General features: G+C 41.1%; 1 protein-coding gene across 2 annotated transcripts in view; it reads left to right on the forward strand.

The window, feature by feature from the left end:
- Positions 1 to 18,391: 18,391 nt before the first annotated feature.
- Positions 18,392 to 24,820, forward strand: part of msra (methionine sulfoxide reductase A) — a 190,856-nt gene continuing 184,427 nt past the window's right edge. Inside the window, exon 1 of one of the 2 annotated variants that reach the window (XM_007904467.2) lies at positions 18,392 to 18,582. In XM_007904467.2, the coding sequence (XP_007902658.2) occupies positions 18,558 to 18,582 (25 nt within the window). In that variant the 5' untranslated portion in view covers positions 18,392 to 18,557. The remainder of the gene's footprint in view (positions 18,583 to 24,820) is intronic. The other variant, XM_007904469.2, reaches the window with a different exon arrangement.

Genomic DNA, 24,820 nt, shown 5'->3' on the forward strand with positions numbered 1-24,820 from the left:
TGCATTTATACTGTGCCTTTCAGTCAGGAGGATGTCCCAAGGTGCTGGACAGTCAAGGGTTTTCACCTGAGTTGGGATAATAATAATAAATAATCCTTGCATTTGATAGAGCGCCTTATCGCGTCTTTGATTGGAATGAAGAAGGGTGGAGGGCAAGGGGGCTGCGGTGAGAGGATGACCAAAGGCATGGTCAAATAACCCAGATTTTCATTTTGTAGCAAGATTACTTTTATCAGTTTCCAATTCCCTAGAAATGCTCTACAAATGCTTTAAAAAAATCATAATTTTTGTTTGCAACTGTGTGTTTTTAGAAATTGCATAAGAATTATTCATTTTTCGAAGAGAAAGTGATACCTCTGACAGTTATTGATTTTTGAGGAGATTTTTTTGGCCCATTGCACCAAATGCATCACTGTAATGTAATTTATGAAGCATGCTGACTTAGTCTGCTGCAGCACTGTGATTTCCAGAAATACATGCCAGTGCTTTGAAAATAACAGTGAAATTATTACCTGTATAGGATTTCATTTTCCACTTGACGATGCAGCATAAATGCTCTTTACACATGACTCTAGTGCAGTAACTGTCCTTATTGAAACTTCTTCCTGTGCATAGTGCCTTTGCAAAACATGTAGCGCTGTATCGAGTCAGATTGTGAGATTCGTCACGTCATAAGTTTGATGTTAATTTTTAAATCTTTTGCTTTTTATTAAGCACATGTTAAAGCAGCAAAAAACTATGTGAGCAGAATGCTTTATTCATACAGGCAAAGTATTTGTAGTTATCTAATGAAATCATTGAAATAAGGTCATCTAATTCATGTCCTGCTCACATTGCTGGAAACTCAGCGATATCGCTTCCAGCAGCAGAGCATTCTGCAGTGGGAAGCTTGTTTTTATATTTCCTGCTCCTCATCGCAATGACTTGGGGCTGAGAAGATGGTGAAAAACTTAATGTCTGATTTCAAAGTTTTGTGCAACCACATGTACAGGAATTCAATATCAGATGTTTTTTAACGTGTTATTTAGGAGGTTATTAATAACATTAATAAAAGACCATTTGAGCGCAGAAATGGAATCAATTCACACCTGTTGTGTTTATGCCACAAGAGTGTGAAGTAAAATGCTGCTGATAGCACTTCTACCTCAAGGTAGATTCGGCAGTCAGACTCCAGGGAGGTTTGCTTTATATTTGTGTTGCTCGCTTCCAATTTATTACTGTGTTTTTTGCATTGAATCACTGAAAAACAGTGATTTGCTGTAAGAGTGTGGTTTGAAAAGTGTAGTGTTTGAATTATCTATTAGGCAAATATTTAGCCATCTATATGGTCTGACATTATGTTTGAACAGATCCACACTATTTCAACGGACATTAAATATTTGTACAGGGCTATGATAGAACCATAGAAATTTACAGCACAGAGGAAGGCTATTTGGCCCATTGTATAGGTACTGGCTGTTTTAAGAACAATCCTTCCAGCCACATTTACTTTCTGTTTCCCCATATCCCTGTAGTTCGCTCCTTTTAGATATTTATCTAGTTCCTTTTTGAAAACTAATATGGATTCTGACTCAACCACAGATCCTGGCAGAGTATTCCATATCCTGACTGCTCTGTGCAGTTAACCTCCCCATTTGCGAATGCTATTAAATTGATACCCTCTAGTCACTGATTCACCAACCAGTGGATACTTGTGTGCAACACATGATAGTAATTGTGTGCGTGTGGGGGCAAGAGCCTAGCAACTGTCACAAACTGTTAATTAATCCATATCTACATAGTGGTACAGCCAAAGGAGAGGCTCATGAACCTTCAACTGAAGGAGAGTAAACAGTGGTGTTCCTGATATACTTTCAGTGAATTTTGTTTGAAAATGTTTTCTTTTTCTGGAAGGAGTGAACATTTCTCATTGGCTTTTTGGCCAAAGGTTTGGATTCTGTCAGTGCTGTTATTTAGTATTATTCATCTAGGCTTTTGGTATGGTCAGTGGATTAAGTTTGAAGCACTCTGAGGCAGAAGTTCTAATACATGAAGGACATTGTGTAAATGCAAGTTGTTGTAGGTTAATTGTTACTTTGAAGATGAAGGGGTCACAAAGCCTTGTGTTGGAGAGGACACAAGCTGCAGGGTTCTGAATGATCTGCAGTTTGTGGAGGGAAGAGTTGGGAAAGCTAATAAGCAGGGAGTTGGCGTAGTCGAGCCTAGATGTGATAAATGCTTGAAATGAGGGTTTCGGCAGCCTGATGGGAGAGGCAGTGTCGGAGCCAGGCAATGTTGCGGAGTTGGGGAAAGCAGAGCGGGTCATGGCACGGATGTGGGGTAGAACGAACAATTGAGGGTCAAATAAAACACCAACGTGTTCTTGGAGTCGAGGGTGGAGGCAGAGAGATAGAGTTGGGTGTCATCTGCATACATGTGGAAGTTGACCTCATGTTGACGAGGAGACAACCACAGACAGAGCCCTGAGGAACGCTGCATGAAATGGTGCAGGGACTTGAGACAAAGTGGAGACAGTGTGAAATGTAGGATCTGAACCAGTCAAGGACAGAACCATGAAGGTTGAGGTGAGAGGAGAGGCGGTAGAGGAGGATAGAGTGATCAACTATGTCAAAGCAGCAGAGAGGTCAAGGAGGGTGATGCTTTTACACAAATGGTGATCAACAGCTGGCACGGGCTGCTAGGAAAGGTGACTGAGGCCATGACTGGACTAAGAAACCCCTTGATTCTATAATGGAAAAGCTAAGATAGGGTGGGTATTCAAGAAGGATGAGATTAAAAGGCTTTCTTCATCCAAAGGAATAAAATAATTGTATTTGAACAGAAAGGAAAAAGTGCACCTGCAAATATATTCTAAAAGAAAAAAGAGCAATGCTGAAAATCAACAGTCAATCATCCGAAAGTAAGATACTTTTAGACAATGCTTTTAGCATTTCCCAAAGCGTGAACCAAAAAGGGCAACTTTAGTATCAGGTCTCAAACTACAGAGTCAAGCCGTGAAACAATAATTGGATCTTTTCATTTGAATAATTGCAATCATTGTGTTGAATCGGAAGTTTACAAAATGTCTAGTCATGCTCTTCATATGTCTGTGAAAGCATGTTTATCTTTGTGTTGGTGAAATGAATTAGAACAACTATTGCTCATCCCTGTTATTTCTTCTTCCTCAAATATTTTTTATGTCATTAGAATCTAACTTTATTTTCCTGCTGTGCTTGTTTGACATGAGGAATATTATGTTCTCACTGACATCTGGAGCGATTGTGCTTACAATTCTCTGTCTTCATGTTGAATAACCATAGATTCCATACTTTATTTAAGTCTTGCATTAAATCTGAGACAATGAAAGAATCATTTTATGTTTCACTTCGAAGGTAGTTTGTTTACGGTAGTGTTTTTCGCCGGCAAGCCACATGTCGGTGAACATAAGTGTCTGTTCTCTAATATCCAGCAGCAAGGCAGATGGTGAGTTTCCTGTGATCTTTTCACTGTGTACTGTTTTTGAAGTGTTTAGGGAGTAACGTTTGAATAGAGAGCTTCAATCAGAAGATCATGCTGTTCAATCAGTTCAAAAATAATGCTCTTGAAAGACTAAAGTGGACTTGTTATCACCCACCATATGTGTGCTTGTGTTTTAGTGAAAAATATTTGTGGGGTAACAGCATGATGCAGCTGGAGGTAACTGTAATGTTTCTTGATGGCTCCTGCATTTAACTCTGTTGGTTGCTGGAGTGTGCACTGGAATACCAGCACACAAGTACAAATACATCCACCAATAACTCTCATTCAGTTCAGATGGTGAGTGTCTGCCATCTGAACTTTTGCCCAGTAAGTGGTGAAATTCTCAACTGCCTGGTGCTCCTGCATCAGTCAGAAGCTAGCCATGTAATCCAGTTTCTAGCAAGGGTGATTGCAAAATGGAGACTGGAGTCTTAAAAAACACTTTTGGTGCTTTCATATTAATAATAATAAAAATGAATCCTTGCATTTTCACATAATGCTTATCACATTCTTATGACGGCTCAAAGTGCTTCACTAGGTAGGAAGGTAGTGGGTTCCTATATACTGTAAAGTGGTGTGATTCCAATGCCCTCCTCGCCGGTCTCCCCTCCACTACCATTCATAAAATCCAGGTCATACAGAACTCTGCCGCCTGCATTCTTACCCGCACCAAACTCCACTCCCCGATTACCCCAGTCCTTGCCAGACTGCACTGGCTGCCTGTCCCAGAGAGGATCGACTTCAAGATGCTCACTCTTGTCTACAAATCCCTCCACTCCTCTGCACTCCCCTACCTCTCTGACCTCTCTCCTCACAACAGCCTTTGCTCCACCGGGTCCGGCCTCCTCCTTGTCCCCCGAATCGTCTGCTCCACCATCGGCGGCCGTGCCTTCAGCCACTACGCCCCGAGGTTCTGGAACTCCCTTCGCCTCGCCCCCTCTCTTCCTATTTTTAGGTCTCAGTTGAAGACCTTTCTTTTCGACCACGCCTTTGGTCACCTTCTTCCCCTTCACCCTGGCTCGGCCCCGGGATCCGTTATTGTGAAGTGCTCTGAGACGCCATCCGGCATGGAGGGCACTATATAAATCAAAGTTGTTGTCGTGATTGTATTTATTTTGTGGATGAATGCAGCAGCCAATTTATGCACAGCAGTGTTCTACAAACAACCGTGGAGCGAGTGATCAATTATATTTGGAGAATTGTTAGCCAGGACACTGGGAAAAATTCACTTCTCTTTTTGAACAGCACCTCCGACAATACAGCTCACCCCCAGCACTGCATTGGAGTGTCAGTGTGGAATATATGGGTCTCAGCACATGAATGGGATGGAACCAGAGCACTCTATGATTGACCGCACCTTGATCTGGCCAATCATATGGAAAGGGTAGAGTTCCTGTTCAGGAAGCATGAGGTCAATGGGCCAAAGGGTCTTCTTGATCAGATTGTGATCTGTTTGATATCTGTTGTGATTCATTGAATTCTGCATGTTGATATCTGATTCTAGTAGTGATTCTTTGATATCTGTACGTTGCAAATGATGGATTCTGATATGGAGGAGCTGATTTACTCTTGAAAGACAAAGGAGCCAATTTCAATGGATTGGAAGACTTTGGACTGTATCGAGTGAGGTGAATGAGATGGGAATCGCTATAGCCTGACTAAGGAAGCTGAAATATTCCATGTGGATACAGGCTTTGCAAAGCACAGAGATTGCCAGGACAATGATTAGGACCAGATATCCTTTCTAAAGCAATATGAAATCCCATTATGAAAATCTAGCTAAAAGATTTCTATTTTCAGTAATCAAGAGTATGTTAGACCACTCACCCCTCCCCTATATGTCTTTACACAGTGAATTTATCACTATTCAGAGTATGGTAAAATCAGCAAAGAGAGCAATGTTTGAATAATTTGGTCTTTATTCTTACCACTTCTTCCTCCGTCATTATACTTGATGAGAATTTTTCAGGATGAACTCACTTTATAACTTCCACTCTGTGCTTCTCCCTTGTGTTCTCAGAATCTGGATCTTATTTGTGAGGGGGGATCATGGGTGTGAGTCCGAATGCTTGGAGAGTTGGGAATTAGGAGAAAGAATCAAGCCAACTGCCGTATGTGCCTCTAGCTCATTACTCAATGGTCCACTACATTGGGACACAAATATAATAATAATATAATTGCATTTTGGTATAGCGCTTTTCACATCTTCGAGATGGCTCAAAGCACTTCACAGAATATACTATAAAGTGAATGGACTGTATATTTGTGGGTAAAACGTGGCAGCCAATTGTGCACAACAGTGTCCCACAAACAGACGTTGATTGAAGTGATCAATTTATTATTTTTTTTCTTGAGGGATTATTATCAGGCATGTGGAGTAAGGAAACTTGCCCAAGGTTTCACCCTGCCACGAATTGAACCCAGGTCTCTCGCTTGCGAGGCGAGTGCTCTAAACACTGAGCTACAGGACTCCACCAGCATGCTACAGTTCCTGACAGTACTGCTTTAATAGCAAGTCTTTTGAATGAACAAGGTTTACAATTGCTCAAATGTGAAAAAATACTTCAGTGAGCCTTTTACTTAGTTATCCCATTGACTAGAGTGGACGTGATGTGTCAATGGTTTGCCATTGTTGTTTGAACTAACGGCTTTTATGTGTTTTGGTTATAACAGAGGTCATATCGTCTCCGAAATTGACGCCGTTTAATTTTCAATGTTCAATATCAACAACAACAACTTGCACTTATATAGCACCCTCCACGCAGGGTAGCATCTCAGAGAACCTGAGTATCATGTACTCAGATTAGTAGTGATGCAAACACCAATGCATGTGTAGTGTTATTTGCATGTCGTTCCACTTTGGATATATATTGGCTTAATCTGGGAGTAATTTTGGTCCTGAATTTCTTCCCTTGCTTCAGGGAGGGATTTATCACCATAAATCCTTGTATTATGCCTCATAGCTGCATACTTTCCCCCAAATAAACCCCAAATAAAATTGCTCACTCATTTCATGCCTGTTTGAGGGACATTGATGCGCGTAATTTAGCTATAACTTTCACAAAATATAGACACTCCACTTTACAGTATGTCTGTGAATTGTTTTGAGATATCCTTCCGACATGAAAGGCGATATGTCATAAAATCCTAGAATATTACAGCACAGAAGGAGGCCATTCAGCCCATCATGCCTGTTCTTTGGAAAAGCTAGCTAATCAGACCCACTCCCCCACTCTTTCCCCATACGCCTGCAATTTTTTCCTTTTCAAGTACCTATAATAATAATCTTTTCATTTGATAGAGCGCCTTATCACGTCTTTGAAACGTCTCAAAGCGCTTCACAGAATATACTGTAAAGTACACAGTCCACCTTACTAAGCCAGTCCGGAACCTTGGCATCTTGTTTGACCTTCAACTATCCTTTCTACCCCACATCCGTGCCATGACCCACTCTGCCTTCCCCCACCTCTGCAACATCGCCCTGCTCCACCATTGTATCACAGCGCAGGCCGCCGAAACCCTCATACAACCATTCATAACATTGAGGCTTGACTAAAAAACTCCTTGCTTATCGGCCTCCCCAACTCCTCCCTCCATAGGCTGCAGATCATCCAGAGCTCTGCAACCCATGTCGACTCCTGACCAGGCTCCGTGACCCTATCACCCCCATCCTCGCCCGACTCCACTGGCTTTCCATTACACAGAGAATACAGTTCAAGATACTGATCCTCACCTTCAAAGCCCTCCATGGTCTTGCTCGCCCCTACCTCTGCGAACCTCCTAAGCCTCTACTAACCTGCCCGCTCCCTCCGCTCAGTGGGCTTCACATCCCCTGCCTCGCCCACCCCACCATTGGTGGGTGGGCCTTTTGCCACTCTGCCCCACCCTCTGGAACTCCCCCCCCCCCCCCCCCCCCCAGCTCGGGTCCAAAACAATGACTGTCCAGTGCCTTGGGACGTTTTCCTGACGTGAAAGGCGCTATACAAATGTAATTTTATTGTTGTAAAGTGAATTGACTATATATTTTGTGGGCGAATCGCAGCAGCCAATTGTGCACAAAAGTGTCCCACAAACAGTCGTGGATTGAGTGACCAATTTTTTTATTTTTTTTGAAGGAATTATTACTCCCGAAAAAGCAATCCGCCAATTGACTAAGAACCGGGTTCCTACTCACTGCTTGGTAAACAGAGGCGTGTGGAATAAGGAAACTTTCCCAATGTTTCACCCTGCTGGGAATCGAACCCGGGTCTCTTAATTGCGAGGCGAGCACTCTAACCACTGAGCTACAGGACTCGACATCCTAATTCCCTTTTGAAAGTTGCTATTGAATCTGTTTCCACACCCTTTCAGGCAGACCATAACAACTCTCCATAAAAAAAAATTCTCATCTCCCTTCTGGTTCTTTTGCCAGTTATCTTAAATCTATGTGCCCTGCTTGCTGACCCATCGGTCAGTGGAAACAGTTTCTCCCTCTCTACTCTATCAAAACCCTTCATATCAATTGTAATTATTGTTATTATCATTTCATTCCATTTGATTTATGCTACCACTGTTAATTTTTGTTGTTAAACAAAAGACCCATAGAGGATAAGTAGGCATTGCCATCCAGAAAGCGAGAAAAATACACAGAGCTTGATGAGAAGCTCCTCTACTGAGCCCATCCACTGTAAGTGGGCCATCTCTACAAATCCACGATTAGCAATTCTTTATACTGAACCCAGATTACAACACAGTCGTTGCATAATTGAGATATTGGATTAACAGCAACTCCTCTCATTTTTGACCATCTCCTTTTGGCAAGTCCAGAGTCTGCATCATTAGTGATCAGCTGCAAGGAGATCAGCAATGCTGCTGAGTGGAGGGGGAGGGAAGGGAGACCTGGAAGTGATGACCCAAATTCATTAGCTCATTTATCTGCAGGCCTCATGCCACGTGCAGTAGTTATTTGAACTCTTCAAGGTATGTACAGTTTGTCAGAAACCGTTTTTGCTCTGCACTGCATTATGTAGGTTTGAATTCTATTTGCAATGCATGCAGTGTGCAGCATTGTGTTCTGACTGCATCAATAACAGCTCATCGAGATGAGGAAGTGGGCAAAAGCCTTTGGGATATTCATCTGAGTACCTGTGCTGTCTGCAGTCATCATGGAGTTCTGTAGCTCAGTAGTTAGAGCACTTGCCTCGCAAGCAAGAGACTTACGTACGATTCCTGGCAGGGTGAAACGTTTGGCAAGTTTCCTTATTCCACACGCCTGTTTACCTTGCAGTAATTAGGAACCTGTTTGTGAGTCAATTGGCGGATCGCCTTTCCGGGGGTAATAATTCCTTCAAAAAATAATAATAAATTGGTCCCTTCATTTCACGACTCTTTGTGGAACACTGTTGTGCGCAATTGGCTGCCGCGATTCGCCTACAAAATATACACTCAATTCACTTTACAGTATATTCTGTGAAGTGCTTTGAGGTGTCTCAACGACATGATATGACTTTATATCAAATGCAAGGATTATTATTTATTATTATATTCTGTGAAGCGCTTTGAGACGTCTCGAAGACGTAATAAAGTGGTATATCAAATGCAAGGAATATTATTATCTTTCTGGTAGTAAACAGCTTACTTTAACTGCAGCATCACTGAGAGATGAACTCCACTCTAGAATTACTGACAATTGGTATGCAATAAACTTATCAGCAGTCCTAATGTTTTTATATATAATCTTTTTTTATGCGATTCAATTTTAGACAGCTTTTGGACGGCTAATTCACAGAAAATGCTAGTTAAAATTCATGTTTTCTAATGTTGGTTTTGTGTTACCAAGAAGGGTGGTTGAGGCTGGGACTCTGCACTCGTTTAAGAAACAGCTTGTTGCTATGATGGGAGGATGGTAGGGTGGGTGTTCTCAAAGAATGAGATGAAAATGGGCCGAACGGCCTTCTTCTTCTGTATCTCTTTTGTGACATACTTCGGCAAACAACACTAGAATGACTCGAAATGCAACAGCAGGAAATGGGGAAAATGTTGTTCTTGCAATGCATTCTTATATATTCTGTGTTCAGCAAACTAAAACACGTCAGCTGTTCTGTGTAATAAAATCTACATGAAGGACTGTTTACGTCACTGCTCAGAGAATAGTACTAAAGACTTGAATCAGTCCCTTGAGCCCTTCGATGCTACTTAGCATTCAGGTCACATTGTGCTTTGTGCAGTGGCATGAAACACAACTGTACGAAGATATACCCACAGGATTGTAGCAGCCTGATTACAGCAACTGTTCTCCAGGGTTTGCCTTGGCAACAGAAAGGTTGCTGGGATACAGTTCTATTTGAGGAGTGGGATAGATACCCAGCAGGATCCCTCTTGTCAGTGGGAATGCTTTAGATATAGATTATAGATAACTTCACTTTCATGTGGTGTTAAACATTCAAAAGACTCGGGTTTTCAGGGAATTTTTAATCATATTGCTTCCAGGATCATACAGGGGTACTCGCAGCTTTCTTTTATTTCAGACATAGTATCAGTCAAGTAATTATCCTGGTTGGAGGGATGTAACCTATTATAAGTGTATCTTTTTGCCGCAGTGCGCTTGGCTCATTACAATAACCCTTGAAGTGCTGGTTCCACAGATGCTGCGATTGCTGTAGAATTGCTCTTGCGCGGCACAGCAGAATTTAGCCAAGATCATTTACATGGGAGAACAACAGTAATGTGAATATTTTGCATTTACTATTTCTTGCAACTCTATTGTAATGCGCAACATATGCATAAGCACCATTTTCATAAACAGATTAAGGAAGATTCATCTTCTACTTAACATGACATTTTTGTGCTGTTGGATAATTAGACTTACTTTTGTTAAGTAAAAAATGTTAAGTTCCATTAAGAAATTTTAATGAGATGTACCTTTTCCACTAAGAGTGAATAAATTGTAAACAAAATTCAGCAATCAAACAACTACATTGCAGAAAATACATAGAATTGTTTTTGTAATAAAACACATAATTTTTTTACCACTGGATTTTGATTTTATACAATGTACATATTGCACATAAGGTGCTATTGTCGTTTGCTAAAATATTTTAAAATACTCCATTTGTTATTTTTATTGTGTTATTTAAAATTAATATTTATTTCTTCTCAAAGCTCTTGTGTGCCATACGCCTTTCCTTGATCAATAAGAAAAAGCGAGTAATCTGCTTCAAAGTCTCTTGAGCTGGCTGTTACGAGATGTGTTACGGTGACTTTTTCATTGATTTCTTTGCCTCTCTTTTTGCAGAGAATCATCTTCTGCTTGAAGTCTTCCACTGATGGCAAGATTGCGAGGAGCTTGCTTTGAGGTGGATCACGGACACAAATCTGTATGACAGAGCTCTGCGCAGAGCAATGGAGGAGCACAATCACCACACTGTCTATTGAAAAAGGAGCGTGGTAGTAGTGCTCCTCCTTAGCTCTGCACAGAGCTAGATCATATAGATACTATTTAATAATCCTTGCATTTTAACTCAGTTCACAAGATCACAATAGGGGTTTGGATTTAGAAGGGTTTTCGGGCCATTTGATCTCATCCAGAATACCAAATGTAGCATCTTCCCATCACAGTATTGACCTGTTTCTCAAATGAGGCTGGTGTCCTTTCCTCTTGCGCTCATCCTGGTAACCTGTTCCAGCTTTAATTACTTTCTGTGTAAATAAATATTTCCCGTTGTCTGTCCTAAAATTATCCTTTATCACTCTGACACTGTGCAATGTCCTTCACCTGTCCTGCTGCCTTGGTATATCTGAAAGTATTATTCTGGGTTTTCTTTCTCTTTTCCATCGAGGGTATTGTGCACCTTTTAAAGGTCTCTACTGAGACATCCTTTTTTCAAAGCTTGATTCCTAAAGCCATTTAGAATGTTACGCAATAGCAACCGTTTCTCTTTCTCAACACTATAATCTTCACTGACTAACCCAGAGACCTGGGTTCGATTCCTGGCAGGGTGAAACCTTGGGCAAGTTTCCTTACTCTACACGCCTGATAATAATGCCTCAAGAAAAAAAACAATAATAAAAAATTGGTCATTTCAATCCACGACTGTTTGTGGGACACTGCTGTGCACAATTGGCTGCTGCATTTTGCTCACAAATATACAGTCAATTAACTTAACAGTCTACTCTGTGAAGCGCTTTGAGACGTCTAGAAGACGTGAAAAGCGCCAAATGCAAGGATTATCATCATTACTAAGGATTTATTTTTATAATGCAATTTGAGATTTTTGTTATTTTGAAATAATTAAATTTCAGGCATATGTATACTTTAGGATGCATTGTAAACAAATGTATAGACTTTCTTTTGTAACATACTCTTTCCTTTCATAATATAGGGTCTTATCCATCTGGTTGTGTGCCGGTTATTAGTGATCTTCCTGCATCACTGCTGTGTGATCACTTGCAAAAATGTGTGCAATATAAATTGTTTTTTGCATGGACACTTTGGATCCAGTGACATCTCAGGTTTGGGCCTGTGCGATATACAGGGGTTTCGATTTGGGAACCATTGTTTAATTTGCAGGCGATTTGTCAGCTGTGATTCAGAAGAACACTTTTTAGCTGCCACATTGTCTTCAACTGAGATGGGAAATTCAATTGATACAGTTAAAAAGGAATTGCACATTTAAAGTTTTGGCTGTTCAGAATGTTAGTAATAATAAGTCTTGCGTTTTATACAGTATCTATAATGTTGAGAATGTTTGAAAGTGATTCACTACTGTAAAATGTAGTGACCATAGGCAAATGCGGGAGCCAATTTGTGCACAATAATGTCCCACGAGCAACTGTGAAGTGAATGACCAATCTTATCCCCCAAAACTGCACTGGGGAGTCAGCAAAGATTATGACCTTAAAATTATGATAATGGGGCTTGAACCCACATCCCTATGTCCCTGAGACCACGTGTTCTTCCAGTTAATGCAAACTCCCCCCCCCACTTCCACCCATATCCTCACCTGCATCAAATTCCACCCGCCCATTACTCCATTATATTTCAATCGTCATTGGACACAGGAGTGGTGCCAAGAGACTGGAGAGTGGCTAATGTTACCCCACTCTACAAAAAGGGGCAGAAAGACAAGCCCGGAAATTACAGGCCAGTCATCCTAACTTCGGTAATAGGAAAACTACTGGAGACCATAATCCGGGACAGAATAAATCTTTACTTAGAGGAACACGAGGTAATTAGAGACAGCCAACATGGATTTGTTAAAGGCAAATCTTGCCTAACAAATCTAATAGAATTTTTTGAAGAGGTGACTGCGAGGGTTGATGAGGGAAATGCGGTGGACATTATTTACATGGATTTTAAAAAGGCTTTTGACACAGTACCGCATAAGAGGTTAATAAAAAAACTGGAGGCCCACGGTATTAAGGGGACAGTAGCCGTTTGGATTAGGAACTGGCTGAGTGACAGAATGCAGAGGGTGGTGGTTAATGGGTGATCCTCGCAATGGAAGGAGGTGTGCAGCGGTGACCCCCAGGGATCGGTATTGGGACCACTGCTCTTTCTAATATATATTAATGATCTGGACTTGGCCATAGGGAGTACTATTTCCAAGTTTGCAGATGATACCAAGTTAGGTAGGGTAGTAAATAGTGAAGAAGATTGTGACGGACTGCAGGCAGACATACACAGAATGGTGGAATGGGCTGACATGTGGCAGATGGATTTCAATGTAGATAAGTGCGAGGTGATACACTTAGGTAGGAAAAATGATAGGAGGCAATATAGACTTGGTAGCTCAATCTTAAGGGGGGTGAATGTACAGAGCGATTGGGCGTTCAAGTGAGCGATTCAATGAAGATGGCAGAGCAGGTAGATAGGGCAGTAAAAAGGGCATTTGGTGTACTTCGTTAGTAGGGGCATAGAGTATAAGAGTAGGGAAGTTATGCTTAATCTGTACAAAACACTGGTTAGGCCTCAGCTGGAGTACTGAGTCCAGTTCTGGACACCTTACTTCAGGAAGGACATTAAGGCACTGGAAAGGGTGCAGAGGAGATTCACGAGAATGATACCAGGAATGGGGAAGCTTAGCTATGAGGACAGGCTTGAAACGTTAGGACTTTTCCCATTAGAGCAGAGAAGGTTACGCGGGACCTGATAGAGGTCTTCAAGATCATGAAAGGTTTTGACAGGCTAGATAAGGAAAAGCTGTTTCCGCTGGTAGGTGTGTCTGTGACTTGTGGTCACAGTCTTAAGATATCTACCAAAAGAAGCAGAAGGGAGGTTAGAAGAAATGTTTTCACTCAGTGAGTTGTTCGAATTTGGAATGATCTGCCCGAAAGGGCAGTGAAGTCCTATTCGATAACCGCTTTTAAGAGAGAACTGGATAGCTATCTGGGGAAGACAGGTTTGCAGGTTATGGGGAGAAAGCTGGTGAGTGGGGTTAATAAAAGTCAGTTGCTCTGTCAAAGAGCCGGCACAGACTCGATGGGCCGAATGGCCTCCTTCTGTGCCGTAACATTCTATGATTCTATGATTCCTCGCCAGACTCCCGAATCCCAATCTCCGAACAGATCGACTTTGACATCTTCACTCTCACATACAAATTCCTTCAGGCCTTACCTCTCCGAGCTTGCTTGTGCCGCACTCCTCTGCCATCACTTTTGCTCAGCTAACACATGCCTGCTGCACATTCCTCAACCCTACCGCGCCACCGACATAGCAATGACTTCAGTCACTACAACACAAACCTCTGTAGCTCCCTGCCTGAATGCCTCTGTCTTGTGATTTCTTACCTATTTTCAAATCCCACCTGAAAACTCACCTCTCCAACTGCCCTTATGGTCACCTCCCCTTCTCCCTTGTTCGTGTGTGACCACCGTTACTATACAGCACTCTTTGAGACGTTATCCTATGGGAAGGATGTTATATAAATGCAAGTTGTTGTTGATCATCAAGATTACAGATTCTTTGCTTACATGTTTAATATGAAATCCCACACACAAACAAGGTTTGCTATAGTTAGCGATCAGTGCAAGCTGGACACTCCCTCCATGACATGGCAGCATTATAGATAAAGCACATGTCTTTAGTGGTCCGACCCTATAAGATGTACTCCTAGACACTGGGGTCTAACATGCACTAATGGGATTTTCACAGACTTAGTGTAAAGATCTCTAGTTTAGCATTCAGGGGATGTCAGACCACATTGTATTGAATAAAAAGGAAAACCTATGTCTGTATGTGTGTACAATTAAAAAAGGAACAGAGGGTTTGGGAGAAAGGATTCGGAGGGTGGAAGCTTTTATGGAGTATAAACACTGGCAAGGACTTAGTTCAACCAAATGGCCTGTTTCTGTACTTGTTTCTTTTTGAGCAGAACTCTAATGAAGAAGGAATAAAAATAGATAAGATTATCCAATCCAAACTCTTAAAGTCAGGTCAGATAACTCCAGGTTTTCATTGGCACCTTAGTGTCAGCATATACAATATACAGTACATACAAACAGAAAGTAACTGCAATGTGGTTTCATCACCCTTTCATTGCTTATTGCAGATGAGCAGACCTCTACAATAGATTGACACCATGTCTCCCGCCCGACCCGCCCTACCATCAGTGGCCGGGCTTTCAGCCTCTCTGCCCCCACACTCTGGAACTCCATTCCCCACAGTCCCTTCACCTCACTTCCTCCCTTGTCTCCTTCAAGGCTGATCTCAAGACCCTCGACTTTGTTCGTGCCTTCAGTCACCCTCCCACCTCTCTGCCTTCCCTCACCCATACCCCAGCCCTCCCCCATGCTCGGGTCCTGACCCCTGACTGTCCAGCGCATTGGGACGTCCTCCCAACGTGAAAGGCGCTCTAAATGTAATTTTGTTGTTGCTGAAAGCTGGAAAGCACAATGGATCACTGCACTAGCACTACAACACTAGGCAGTAAATTGGGACAACCAAATATGAATCTCAGTGCAAAATGGTATTTATCCTCTTTAGACTAAAGCTTTTCAGAAAATTAAACTGTGTATAAATCATGTGTAGAAATCAGTTCTACTAGGCTCCGTGTGTAAATGCATGTGTACAAAAGGAATCGTAGGTTATACAACGATTGATTGTTATTTAAATAGAATTACATAGAAAGTTACAGCACAGAAACAGTCGTTCAATCCATCTAGTCTGTGCTGGTGTTTAGTAATCCACTCTCTTAATAAGTCCTTTTCAGTAGTTTGTAATAATATTATTAAGAGGTCCTGTAATCTCCTCTGTACACATGAGTGTACAACTCCTCTGAGTTGTACACATAATACAAATGTTTATACATGGTTTGGACATGGAACTCACTGTTTCCAACAGACCATCCATAATCATCTATTGGAGGTCGAATGTGGAGCAAATTGTGCAGCATGTGGTTTTAGTAACATGCCGTGCCTAAATTCATTGGAAAGTTAATATGAACTGATTTTTTCCCCCCCTGGAGCTCATTGCAAATTGTTAACTGAAAGAAAACAGCATAAGCACATTCAGCTCCTCCATTTGAATGTTATTGCCAACCTCACTGCCAGCATTCATTCTGCTCTTTGCATTTTAGAAAACATGGCAGTAGCCTTTTCAAGTTGGCACACCTGGGTAAGCAATCCTCACAGGGGCAGATAACAGCAACATAGGCTCGATGGACTAAATGGCCTCCTTCAGTGCTGTCATTTCTGCTTCACTGGGAGGTAGGGTTGAGCTACTGTTCTGCATTCTGTCCTCTTAATTCTAGTTCATATTATATGGTGTTACTTTTGCCTGCCCCAAAAAAGAGTCATTACACCACAGTTATTGCATGATAGTTATTACTTGTGAAATGCTTGGAAACATTTTGATGTGATGAGGTGCTCCATTATAAAAAAATGCTAATTGTTTCTACAACAAAATATTGATTACTCGTTATGGAAGAAAACAGCCTCTTCCTTCCTCGAGAGCATCAGATTTATTCATATATATATATTATATATATGTGTGTGTGGAATTGTCTCTCAACAAAAACAGTTTGCCATGTAGATTAACACCTATTTTAAAGAATGAATAAATATCAGGTTATGAGGATATAGTCAGACGAACAAATAATCTATGGACTACAAATGGTACTTCTACTGATGGGACTATGGAAATGTGGAAGGAAAGCAGTCAGGGTTGAATAATGGAGCAATGTTTACACATACTTTACAATTGACATGTAATAGACACTCCATTTGCTTAGGAAGAGATGTCAAAAGAAAAATTGTGTTTGACAGGTTGAAGTTCAGTCTGGCAGTTTTAACTATCTTTTATATAGCAATATTGTATGAACTGAATATAATATTTTATTTTAAGAGCAATTCTCTAAAAGGTATGAGACACATTTTGAATTGTTATTTCTAAATGGGATTAAATCTCATGTAGACCCAAATATGGGTCCATTCAGAATCACTTTGATTTTGGAAGTAGAACAATACATTATTTTTAAAAATGGGCAGACAGATATGGAAATAAGAGACATTTGCTTCATGTATTGCATTCTGGCTAAAAATCATTTTATTTTATTTCAAAAAAACTATTTTACGTTTTGGAGGAGGAGCTTTTTGAAACTGCAGTAAACTTTTCCTCTTGTTTTCTGCATTTTGAACAGAAAGAGAATTTTAGTGCAGTCATTATGATATGATACTGTGCCTCCAACTTTGAGTTAGTCATACAGACTCCTTGGGGCTGATGATCATCTGCTTTTGTGCTGGTTAGTACAGTGGTTGTCCACTCTAATGCAAAGGTCACTTTATTGAGCTTTTACTGTGTTTGGTACAGTCAGTGCTGCCAACGAGCTCAATAAATACCAGCAATGCAACAAAGGTCTTTTATATCTATAATATATATAAAATTGTGTGACTGACTCTTCCATTTAATTGTACTTAAGTGTTCAATTGATACCTGCATGTGTTTTGTTACATTTATGAAGTTGGTGCTAACACCGCTCTGACAAAGGCCAACTTTTATCCTGATATCTTGGAAATAATAGTGCCAAAGTTGTTTCATAATTCATCCAGCTGAATAGCGGTGACCTTTAGGGGCTGGTGAGAGCTGCGGAATGACTCGAGCCAACATTAACATCAGTTATAATTACACTGTAAGTAGGTGCTGATGTGCTGTTAATTACAATTGCGTGTGCGAGGAGTTCAGTAAGACACATGAAATTGTTTATGAAATAAACATGAGAGGATTGCCACTCTGAAATCTACCCAGGATGCTATGAGGTAGAGACGGGAGATGGTATTAAGGAGTCTGCCCAGTGGTTGGCCATCAGAGTTGCTCCAAGCTGCAGGTGGTGCTTGTGTCGTGTGTGGACAGCACCAGAGAGAGGGGGAGGCAGAGAGAGAGAGAGAGTTATTTGCACTGAACACTGAGTGGTTTCTTGTACTCCTAAACCCCTGTTTATTTTTTAACCCCCAAAAATCTTTCAATGGCACGTCATTGCACAGCAGATCGGCAAAGGGGAAAAAAAAAATTTGAAGCGTATGAGGAAGTTGGCAGCTGTGGAGTTGAATCCTGCCAGAATCCGGTGGCAGGACGGTTGATCTTGTTTATTTCCGAAACGATCCAGGAAGGTACCTTTTGGGAGCTGGATTAGACAGACTGGCACTGGCTGGAGCGATGCCAAGGCTGCTCGGGAAGAGTGCCATGCTGAGAGAGTGCAAAAGAAAAGCAGGCAGGACTTGGCACTGCTGAATTGAAATAACCTCCTTTGTCTGCTTGCTGTGTTGTGTTTCCCCCCCCCCACCCCCCTTCCCTTTCCCACTAAGGAATGAAATACCATGGGGGCAAAATGACTGCTACAGGACCGAAACTTTGAACTTTTGTTTTCACAGACTCGGTGAATGAATGGTTAGTGCGACCATTTAATTGTGCCCTGACCGTTTGCTTTACCCTGTGACTGTTTTCCGTTTTCAAAGTGTAAGATTTCTTTCACTGTAGGGGAACGTGCCGACTTGGTTATACTGATTGATTTTTTTTTATTGGCTGCGTACATTCACGGAGGCAGGTCAGACAGCTTGGATGGATTTCAGAGGCGCTGTGTGGGAAGATGGCGATGGATTATTACAGACAGGGTAAAGAAGGAATTTCTTCTGTTTGTTGCAGGTTCCGAACGCAAATATGTCCTAGCAACAGTTAGAGCGATGAGGACCAACATTCACTGTAGACATCTATCCATGTCAAAAATTCCAACATTACGGGTTTTTCTCTTTTTTCAGGAAATGCGTATAGTAGTGAGATCGACAATGCGTTCAGTATTTTCTCCATAGGTATTTGACTTGATTTGCTTAAGAAAAGCTTGCTGCCAAGAACAAAGAGTGCACTGTTTGTATGTTGTTTATCGTAAGGTTGTGGTGGTATTAGGTTAAAGACGTGGGTTCCCTTTTTGCTCAAAAGTTTCGCCCTTAAAGGCCTGCATTCAAATCTATAAACAATAAAAAGTGCTTTAATTCTTCCTTAAGCTTGTACCCTATCATTACTGACCATACAGATTTCAAAGAAGCCAGAAATCACTTTTTGAACTTAGTCAACAAGTAAATTACTGAACACGGAATTCTACATCTTAATTATGAGGATGTGAAAATTGGGATTATTTTTAAAATTCAACATTTATTTTAAAGAAACTGGTTGAATGTGAAACTTTTAAAAACGTTGTACAAGGTGGAAGTGTGGAGCTTTATGGGTAAGTGATGTGAATTCTGTGTGTAAATGCCAGATCTCATTGATAAATCATCACTTTTGAGTTTATGCAGTCTTTTTCTGTTTTCATCTGTGCAAATTGGCAGCCATTTGTTGGGCTGCCTTGTTAACTTTGCTGCATGTTTTACTGGATTAAAATCCCATAGTTCTCCGTTCATCATCCCATTCAGGCACTTTGCTTTCCCAGGGGTGTGAGGCTTGTGTGAAATTCTACTCACCTCTAAGTGGATGGGCGGAGAGTTCTTCTGTACTTGTTGGCAAGTTGTTTCTGAGCTGTGTGGAAGGGAACGATTTAATATGTGTGGGGAAAAATGGTTAATGTGCGTGCCCCAGGGAATGAGTATTGATGGTAATGCATGCACCCTCAAATGATGTGCACACTGTATGTTGGTGTAAATATAGTACTGGGAAGTACATACCTTACAAAGTAGCACCTGGTTTAAAAAGTTATATTTGCCCAGCACTGCTGAAAGGGGTTTACACACAAATTAATGGAATGGGCCTGAATTCTATTCCTTTTTCTTTCTTCAACAGAACAGAATTGTAAAGATTCATGAAAGAGATAAAATGCACTGCACAAAATATCTTGAACCATTTGTAACAGCATTACCTCACCTTTGTTTCAGTGAATAAATTAGTCTTGATCAACACTGAAGCTCAATTTGAGGTTAATGAGAATGAAATTGTTGTTGAATATGGTGCTCAAAAATCTCCACTGAGCTGGTATTTGAGGTGCACTTTGAGGTTCAATAAACGGTGTATCTGTTTTTTAAACTTATTTTAAAATATTGGACATTTATTGTAACTTTTGTAGTGGTTATTATTTTAAAGATATTTCCAGATTCTCAGATTTTTGATGTATGGCAAAAGTGTTATGCAAACAAGTGTGACCCAGGGTGGTGTCAGGAGTTGTGAAAATGTTGTGATTTTCACTCAGATTCTGCCTCTGAGAGAAAGTTACACAGATTAAAGGTCATGGCTCTTTGACATTCTTGATTTAACTAACTGATGTCCTTGAATACAAATTACTTTCATTAAATTGAAGTGGTGGTGGGACAAAAGTGGGTGCACAACTTTTCCATCATTTGCCTTGGCTCAGAACATTGACAATTTAAAGAACTTTTGTTAACTTTCTCGTTATGGGACTTGTTATGGGACATAGCAGTGATAGATCCTGCGGTGGAAGTGGTATGGTTGTATGTTGGCTATTATATTCATCATATTACAGGCCACCATTCAGCCATTCTAGGTCATGCTACTCAATACAAATATGTTAATGTAAGCAGTAGATCATTAGAATAAATTTGTTACATCATAATTATGTAAATCCACATCTCTTCAGTAAGGGAGGCTATTTTTCATTTAATACATTTGGGATCTTTAGCAACCGCCTGTTCAGGTGGATGTCAAATATCCCGTGGCACTATTTAGAAAGGAAAGGGAGTTTCTCCTGGTGTCCTGGCCAACAGTCGAGATAAAATTGGTCATTCACCTCATGGCTGTTTCTGGGAGCCTGCTTGTGTAAATGGCTACTGTGTTTGCCTGCAAAAGCCAATCACTAACTAGACAGTCATTACTTGTAAGAGCATTGAGGCATTACAACATAAAGTCCTATAAAATCTAAGTTTCTTAGGCGGTGGTTATGAGTGGCATCTCTTACAACAACAACAACATGCATTTATAAGCGCCCCTCACGTTGGATGGTGTCTCGGAGCGCTTAACAGTGGCGGAGCCAAATGGCGAGTCAGGAAGAGGGGGAAGGCAACCATAGGCCTTCAAGGTCTTCAAGCATGACCTGAAAATGGGGAAAGAGGGCCAAGGTGAAATGATTGAGGGAGAGAGTTCCACAGCTTTGGGGCACGGTGGCTGAAAGCACGACTGCCAATGGTGGGCCAGACGATCTGGTGAACGAGGAGGCCTGAGCAAGTTAAGCAGAGGCAGGGGGTAGTAGTGCAAAAATCTCTTAGGGACCACACAGCACGTAGGTCTTAAAAAGAGTGTCTCGTTTTATTGAAAAAAAATCTTGAAAGAAAAATACTGTTTCTTTACCTCAGGTACCAATTAAAGGAATCTGTGCAACATTTAAGCATTGTGAGACAGAACAAATACTTTCTTCAGTATTTGGTTGAGGTTTCCCAATGCTATGCTAATTCTGCCTCTTGGAGGGTGGATGGTTTGGGGCTGTAGACTTGACCGTGACTGGCAGTAATGTTGCCCTGTGATCATACCTGAAAGTGGAAAATTTAGTGCAGGAGGAGAAAATTGATCATAGGATTGCATGGGAATGGAAATGACAAGTGTTGACATTCTGGCCAATTCCAAAGTTTAAAAAAATAAAATTAGCAAAAAAACGAAATCCCACATGACCATGTGTCATACACCTCAATCGATTTCTTTGCCACATAGCTATCTAATCTCCACTTGAATATTTTTTTGACATCTTCTGCCTTCACCCCTCCCTGGATGATCCAATGCCACATAAATCCCATTCTCTGTGTGAAGTACAATGCTCCAAAACTTTTTTAAACCCTTGCATTTGGCATAGAGCCTTTCACAGCGGGAGGATGTCCCAAAGCGCTTCACAATTTGGAGCATTGACTATTGTGAAGTGGAGTGACTGTGTTTTTGTCAGTGAACGTAGTAGCCCAATTTGCATACAGCAATGTCCCACAATCAGCCATGAAACAAATGTCCAATTTTATTTGGGGATTGTTGGCCAGGAGACTGGGAGAAACTCCCTTCTATTTTCGAGTAGAGCCATGAGATCTTTAATGTCCACCAAAGACTTTAAATTGAGGCAGACAGGGACTTGATTTAAAGAGTCTTATCCAAAGGATGACATGCTTGTCACTGCAACTTCACCCCCCCACCCCCCCCCCCCCCCCACCACTCCAGCACTGCATTGGAGTGTCAGCTTAGACTATATGAGTTCATGTTTCTCCAGAGTTGGAAGCTGTCTGGTGCCTCTGGAAGGAACACTGCCACCTCAATCAAATAAATAAGTACATTTATTTACCATAGGGCATTGATGCCAAGGTCAGAGCTACCGTCAGTGGTGTGAGGTAAATGCGACCTGAACTAAAGGATGAACCCTGGAACTAACTTTTGGATTTTTTTTAATAAGAATAATAATAATCCTTGTATTTGATATAATGCCTTATGATGTCTTCGAGATGTCTCAAAGCGCATCGCAGGATACACTATAAAGTGTACTATTTTGTGGGTGAAACTTGGCAGTCACTTGTGCACAGCAGTGTCCCACAAACAGTCGGGGATTGAGTGACCAAATTATTTTTTCTTGAAGGGCTTATTATCTCCACAAAAATGATCCACCAATCGACTAACAACTGGGTTCCTACTTACTGCTGGGTAAACAGAGGTGTGTAGAATAAGGAAACTTGCCTAAGATTTTGCCTTGCCCAGGAATCGAACCCCGGTCCTCTTGCTTGCAAGGCAAGTGCTCTAACCAGTACGCCACTGAACTCCACAAGGCTTTTTTAAGGCTTATTGTCTCAGTATGCAACATGTTCTTTAGTGAACGTCATGCAAAATGTTGTTGATTTAGAACTATTGAATGGTTTTAATAGGTTAAATTGAGAGGGACAATTTCTATTGATCGGCTGATTCCTTAACAAGAGGAATTGTCACTAGTAGGAAAAAAGGGGGAAATTTGAAGAATTTTCTTTTTACACAAAGGGTTGTTAGATGTGGAATGTCTTACCACAAATGATGTTGAAGTTGAGTCTATAATTGCTTTTCAAAGGGAGTTACACAAATAATTGAGGGAGAGAAAAAAAAATTAAAGGGTGCAAGGAATGAGCAGGCATTGAGTAAAAAGCTACAGTAGATAATTTAGTACCAGGATAGATATATACATCTGAGTGGCCTCCTGTGCTATAAGCTTCCTATGTTTCTAACATTCTTCATGCTAACAATCGATTTTTCTACACTATAAGAATTGGTGTGGGAAAAATATTGCTTCTAAATCAGACTTCAGTTTCAGAGTTTACTAATTGCATCAGGAATAAGCATAAATCTCAAAAACTTGCTTCCACCTGAAAAAACTGTTTCTATCAGCTATCTATATGTGAAAGTAACTGTATTTGAAAGTAGAATTTGTTAATGCCAACAGAGCCTGGCACTCAGCGGGGGTGGGATATGGAACCAAACCAGAATCCAATCATTAACTTTCACAGGAAGAAGATTGAATCCAGGCCCAACACAGCTCATGGATTTTAACCCCTGATAACACCATAGTCCTCTTCTGAAGATGATTATGTTATGGGTTATTAAGGAGTGGATTGGCTTAAGAGGAAGTGTGATGGAGATCACGACACTGGACTTATTTAAGGAAATCCAGGACACTGGATTTCTTTAATGGTGGTGTATGGTAAATGATAAGGTGGGTATTCTTGAAAGATGAGATCCACTGGACTGAAGGGCATCCTTCATCCATACCACTCGTGATTACTCTGCCTTAGAACCATAGAAAGTACAGGATAGGAGAAAGTTATGTGCTGGCTCTTTTAAGAGCAGTTCTTTCAGTCCCATTTACCTGCTTTTCCCCTAGCCCTGTAGTTGACCTCTTTTGAAGTATTTTACAACAACAACTTGCATTTACATAGCGCCCTTCACGCGGGGCAGTGTCTCAGAGCATTTAACAGTGGCAGAGTCTGAATCTGAGCTGGGGAGGCGATGGGCGGGGGTGGGAGCGGAGATGTTGACAGCACGGTTGAAGAAGAAAGTCTTCAGTCGTGATCTAAAAGAGGGGATGGAAGGGGGAAAGCAGGGGATTGGGGACTGAAAACTCTGCTGCCGCTGGTGGAGTGGAGGTGACAAGGACAGGCAGGAGGCCAGAGCCAGCCAAGCGGAGGCAGCAGGTAGAGGAGTGGGGAGAAAGCAGGTCAGAAAGGTAGGGAGATACCAAGGCGTGAAGGGATTTGTAGTTTCTAGTTACTTTTTTGAAAGCTAATATGGATTTTACCTTAACCTCTACTCCAGCAGGGCATTTCATATCCTAACCACTCTGTAAGAAAGAAATTATAACCTCCCCGTTTGCTTGTTTGCTAACTATCCTAAATTAGGGTTTAACTTAAGATAGTTAACTTAAATTGATGCCCTCTAGTCACAGACTCAGTGAAAATATTTTCTTCCCATTAAGTCTATTAAAACCCTTCATAATTTTTTAGGTTTTAAGGCTGCTTGTTGCAGAACCTGAGTTCTTGTGTGAACGTTATGCAAAATGGAAGTTTTCAAAGTAATGAATTGGTTTGATGGGGTAAATTGAAAGGGATGATTTCTACTGACTGGAATTCTATGTACAGTGTACCTTCTGTAGAATTCCTCCACCTAGCAATGTGGTGCAATGGGGTTGATGGAGCCTGTGCTATGTATTTCTTGGAGATCATACAACCTCTAATCCAGTAGTTCTTGAAATGAAGGTAATATATGAAGTAGTCGTAACTTTTTAGTGTAAAAGTAATAATTTACCAGCCCAGGTGTTATTATTTCCAGCGCCTTGGGTGTCCTCCTGTTGTGAAAGGCGCTATACAAATGTAATTGGTTGTTTGTTGTTTTGCAATTCTCTTTTGAGGCAGAGGTGTCAGGGCGATT

The sequence above is a fragment of the Callorhinchus milii genome, unplaced genomic scaffold (assembly GCF_018977255.1).
Source record: "Callorhinchus milii isolate IMCB2004 unplaced genomic scaffold, IMCB_Cmil_1.0 Scaffold3, whole genome shotgun sequence".
In the NCBI taxonomy this organism is placed as follows: Eukaryota; Metazoa; Chordata; class Chondrichthyes; order Chimaeriformes; family Callorhinchidae; genus Callorhinchus; species Callorhinchus milii.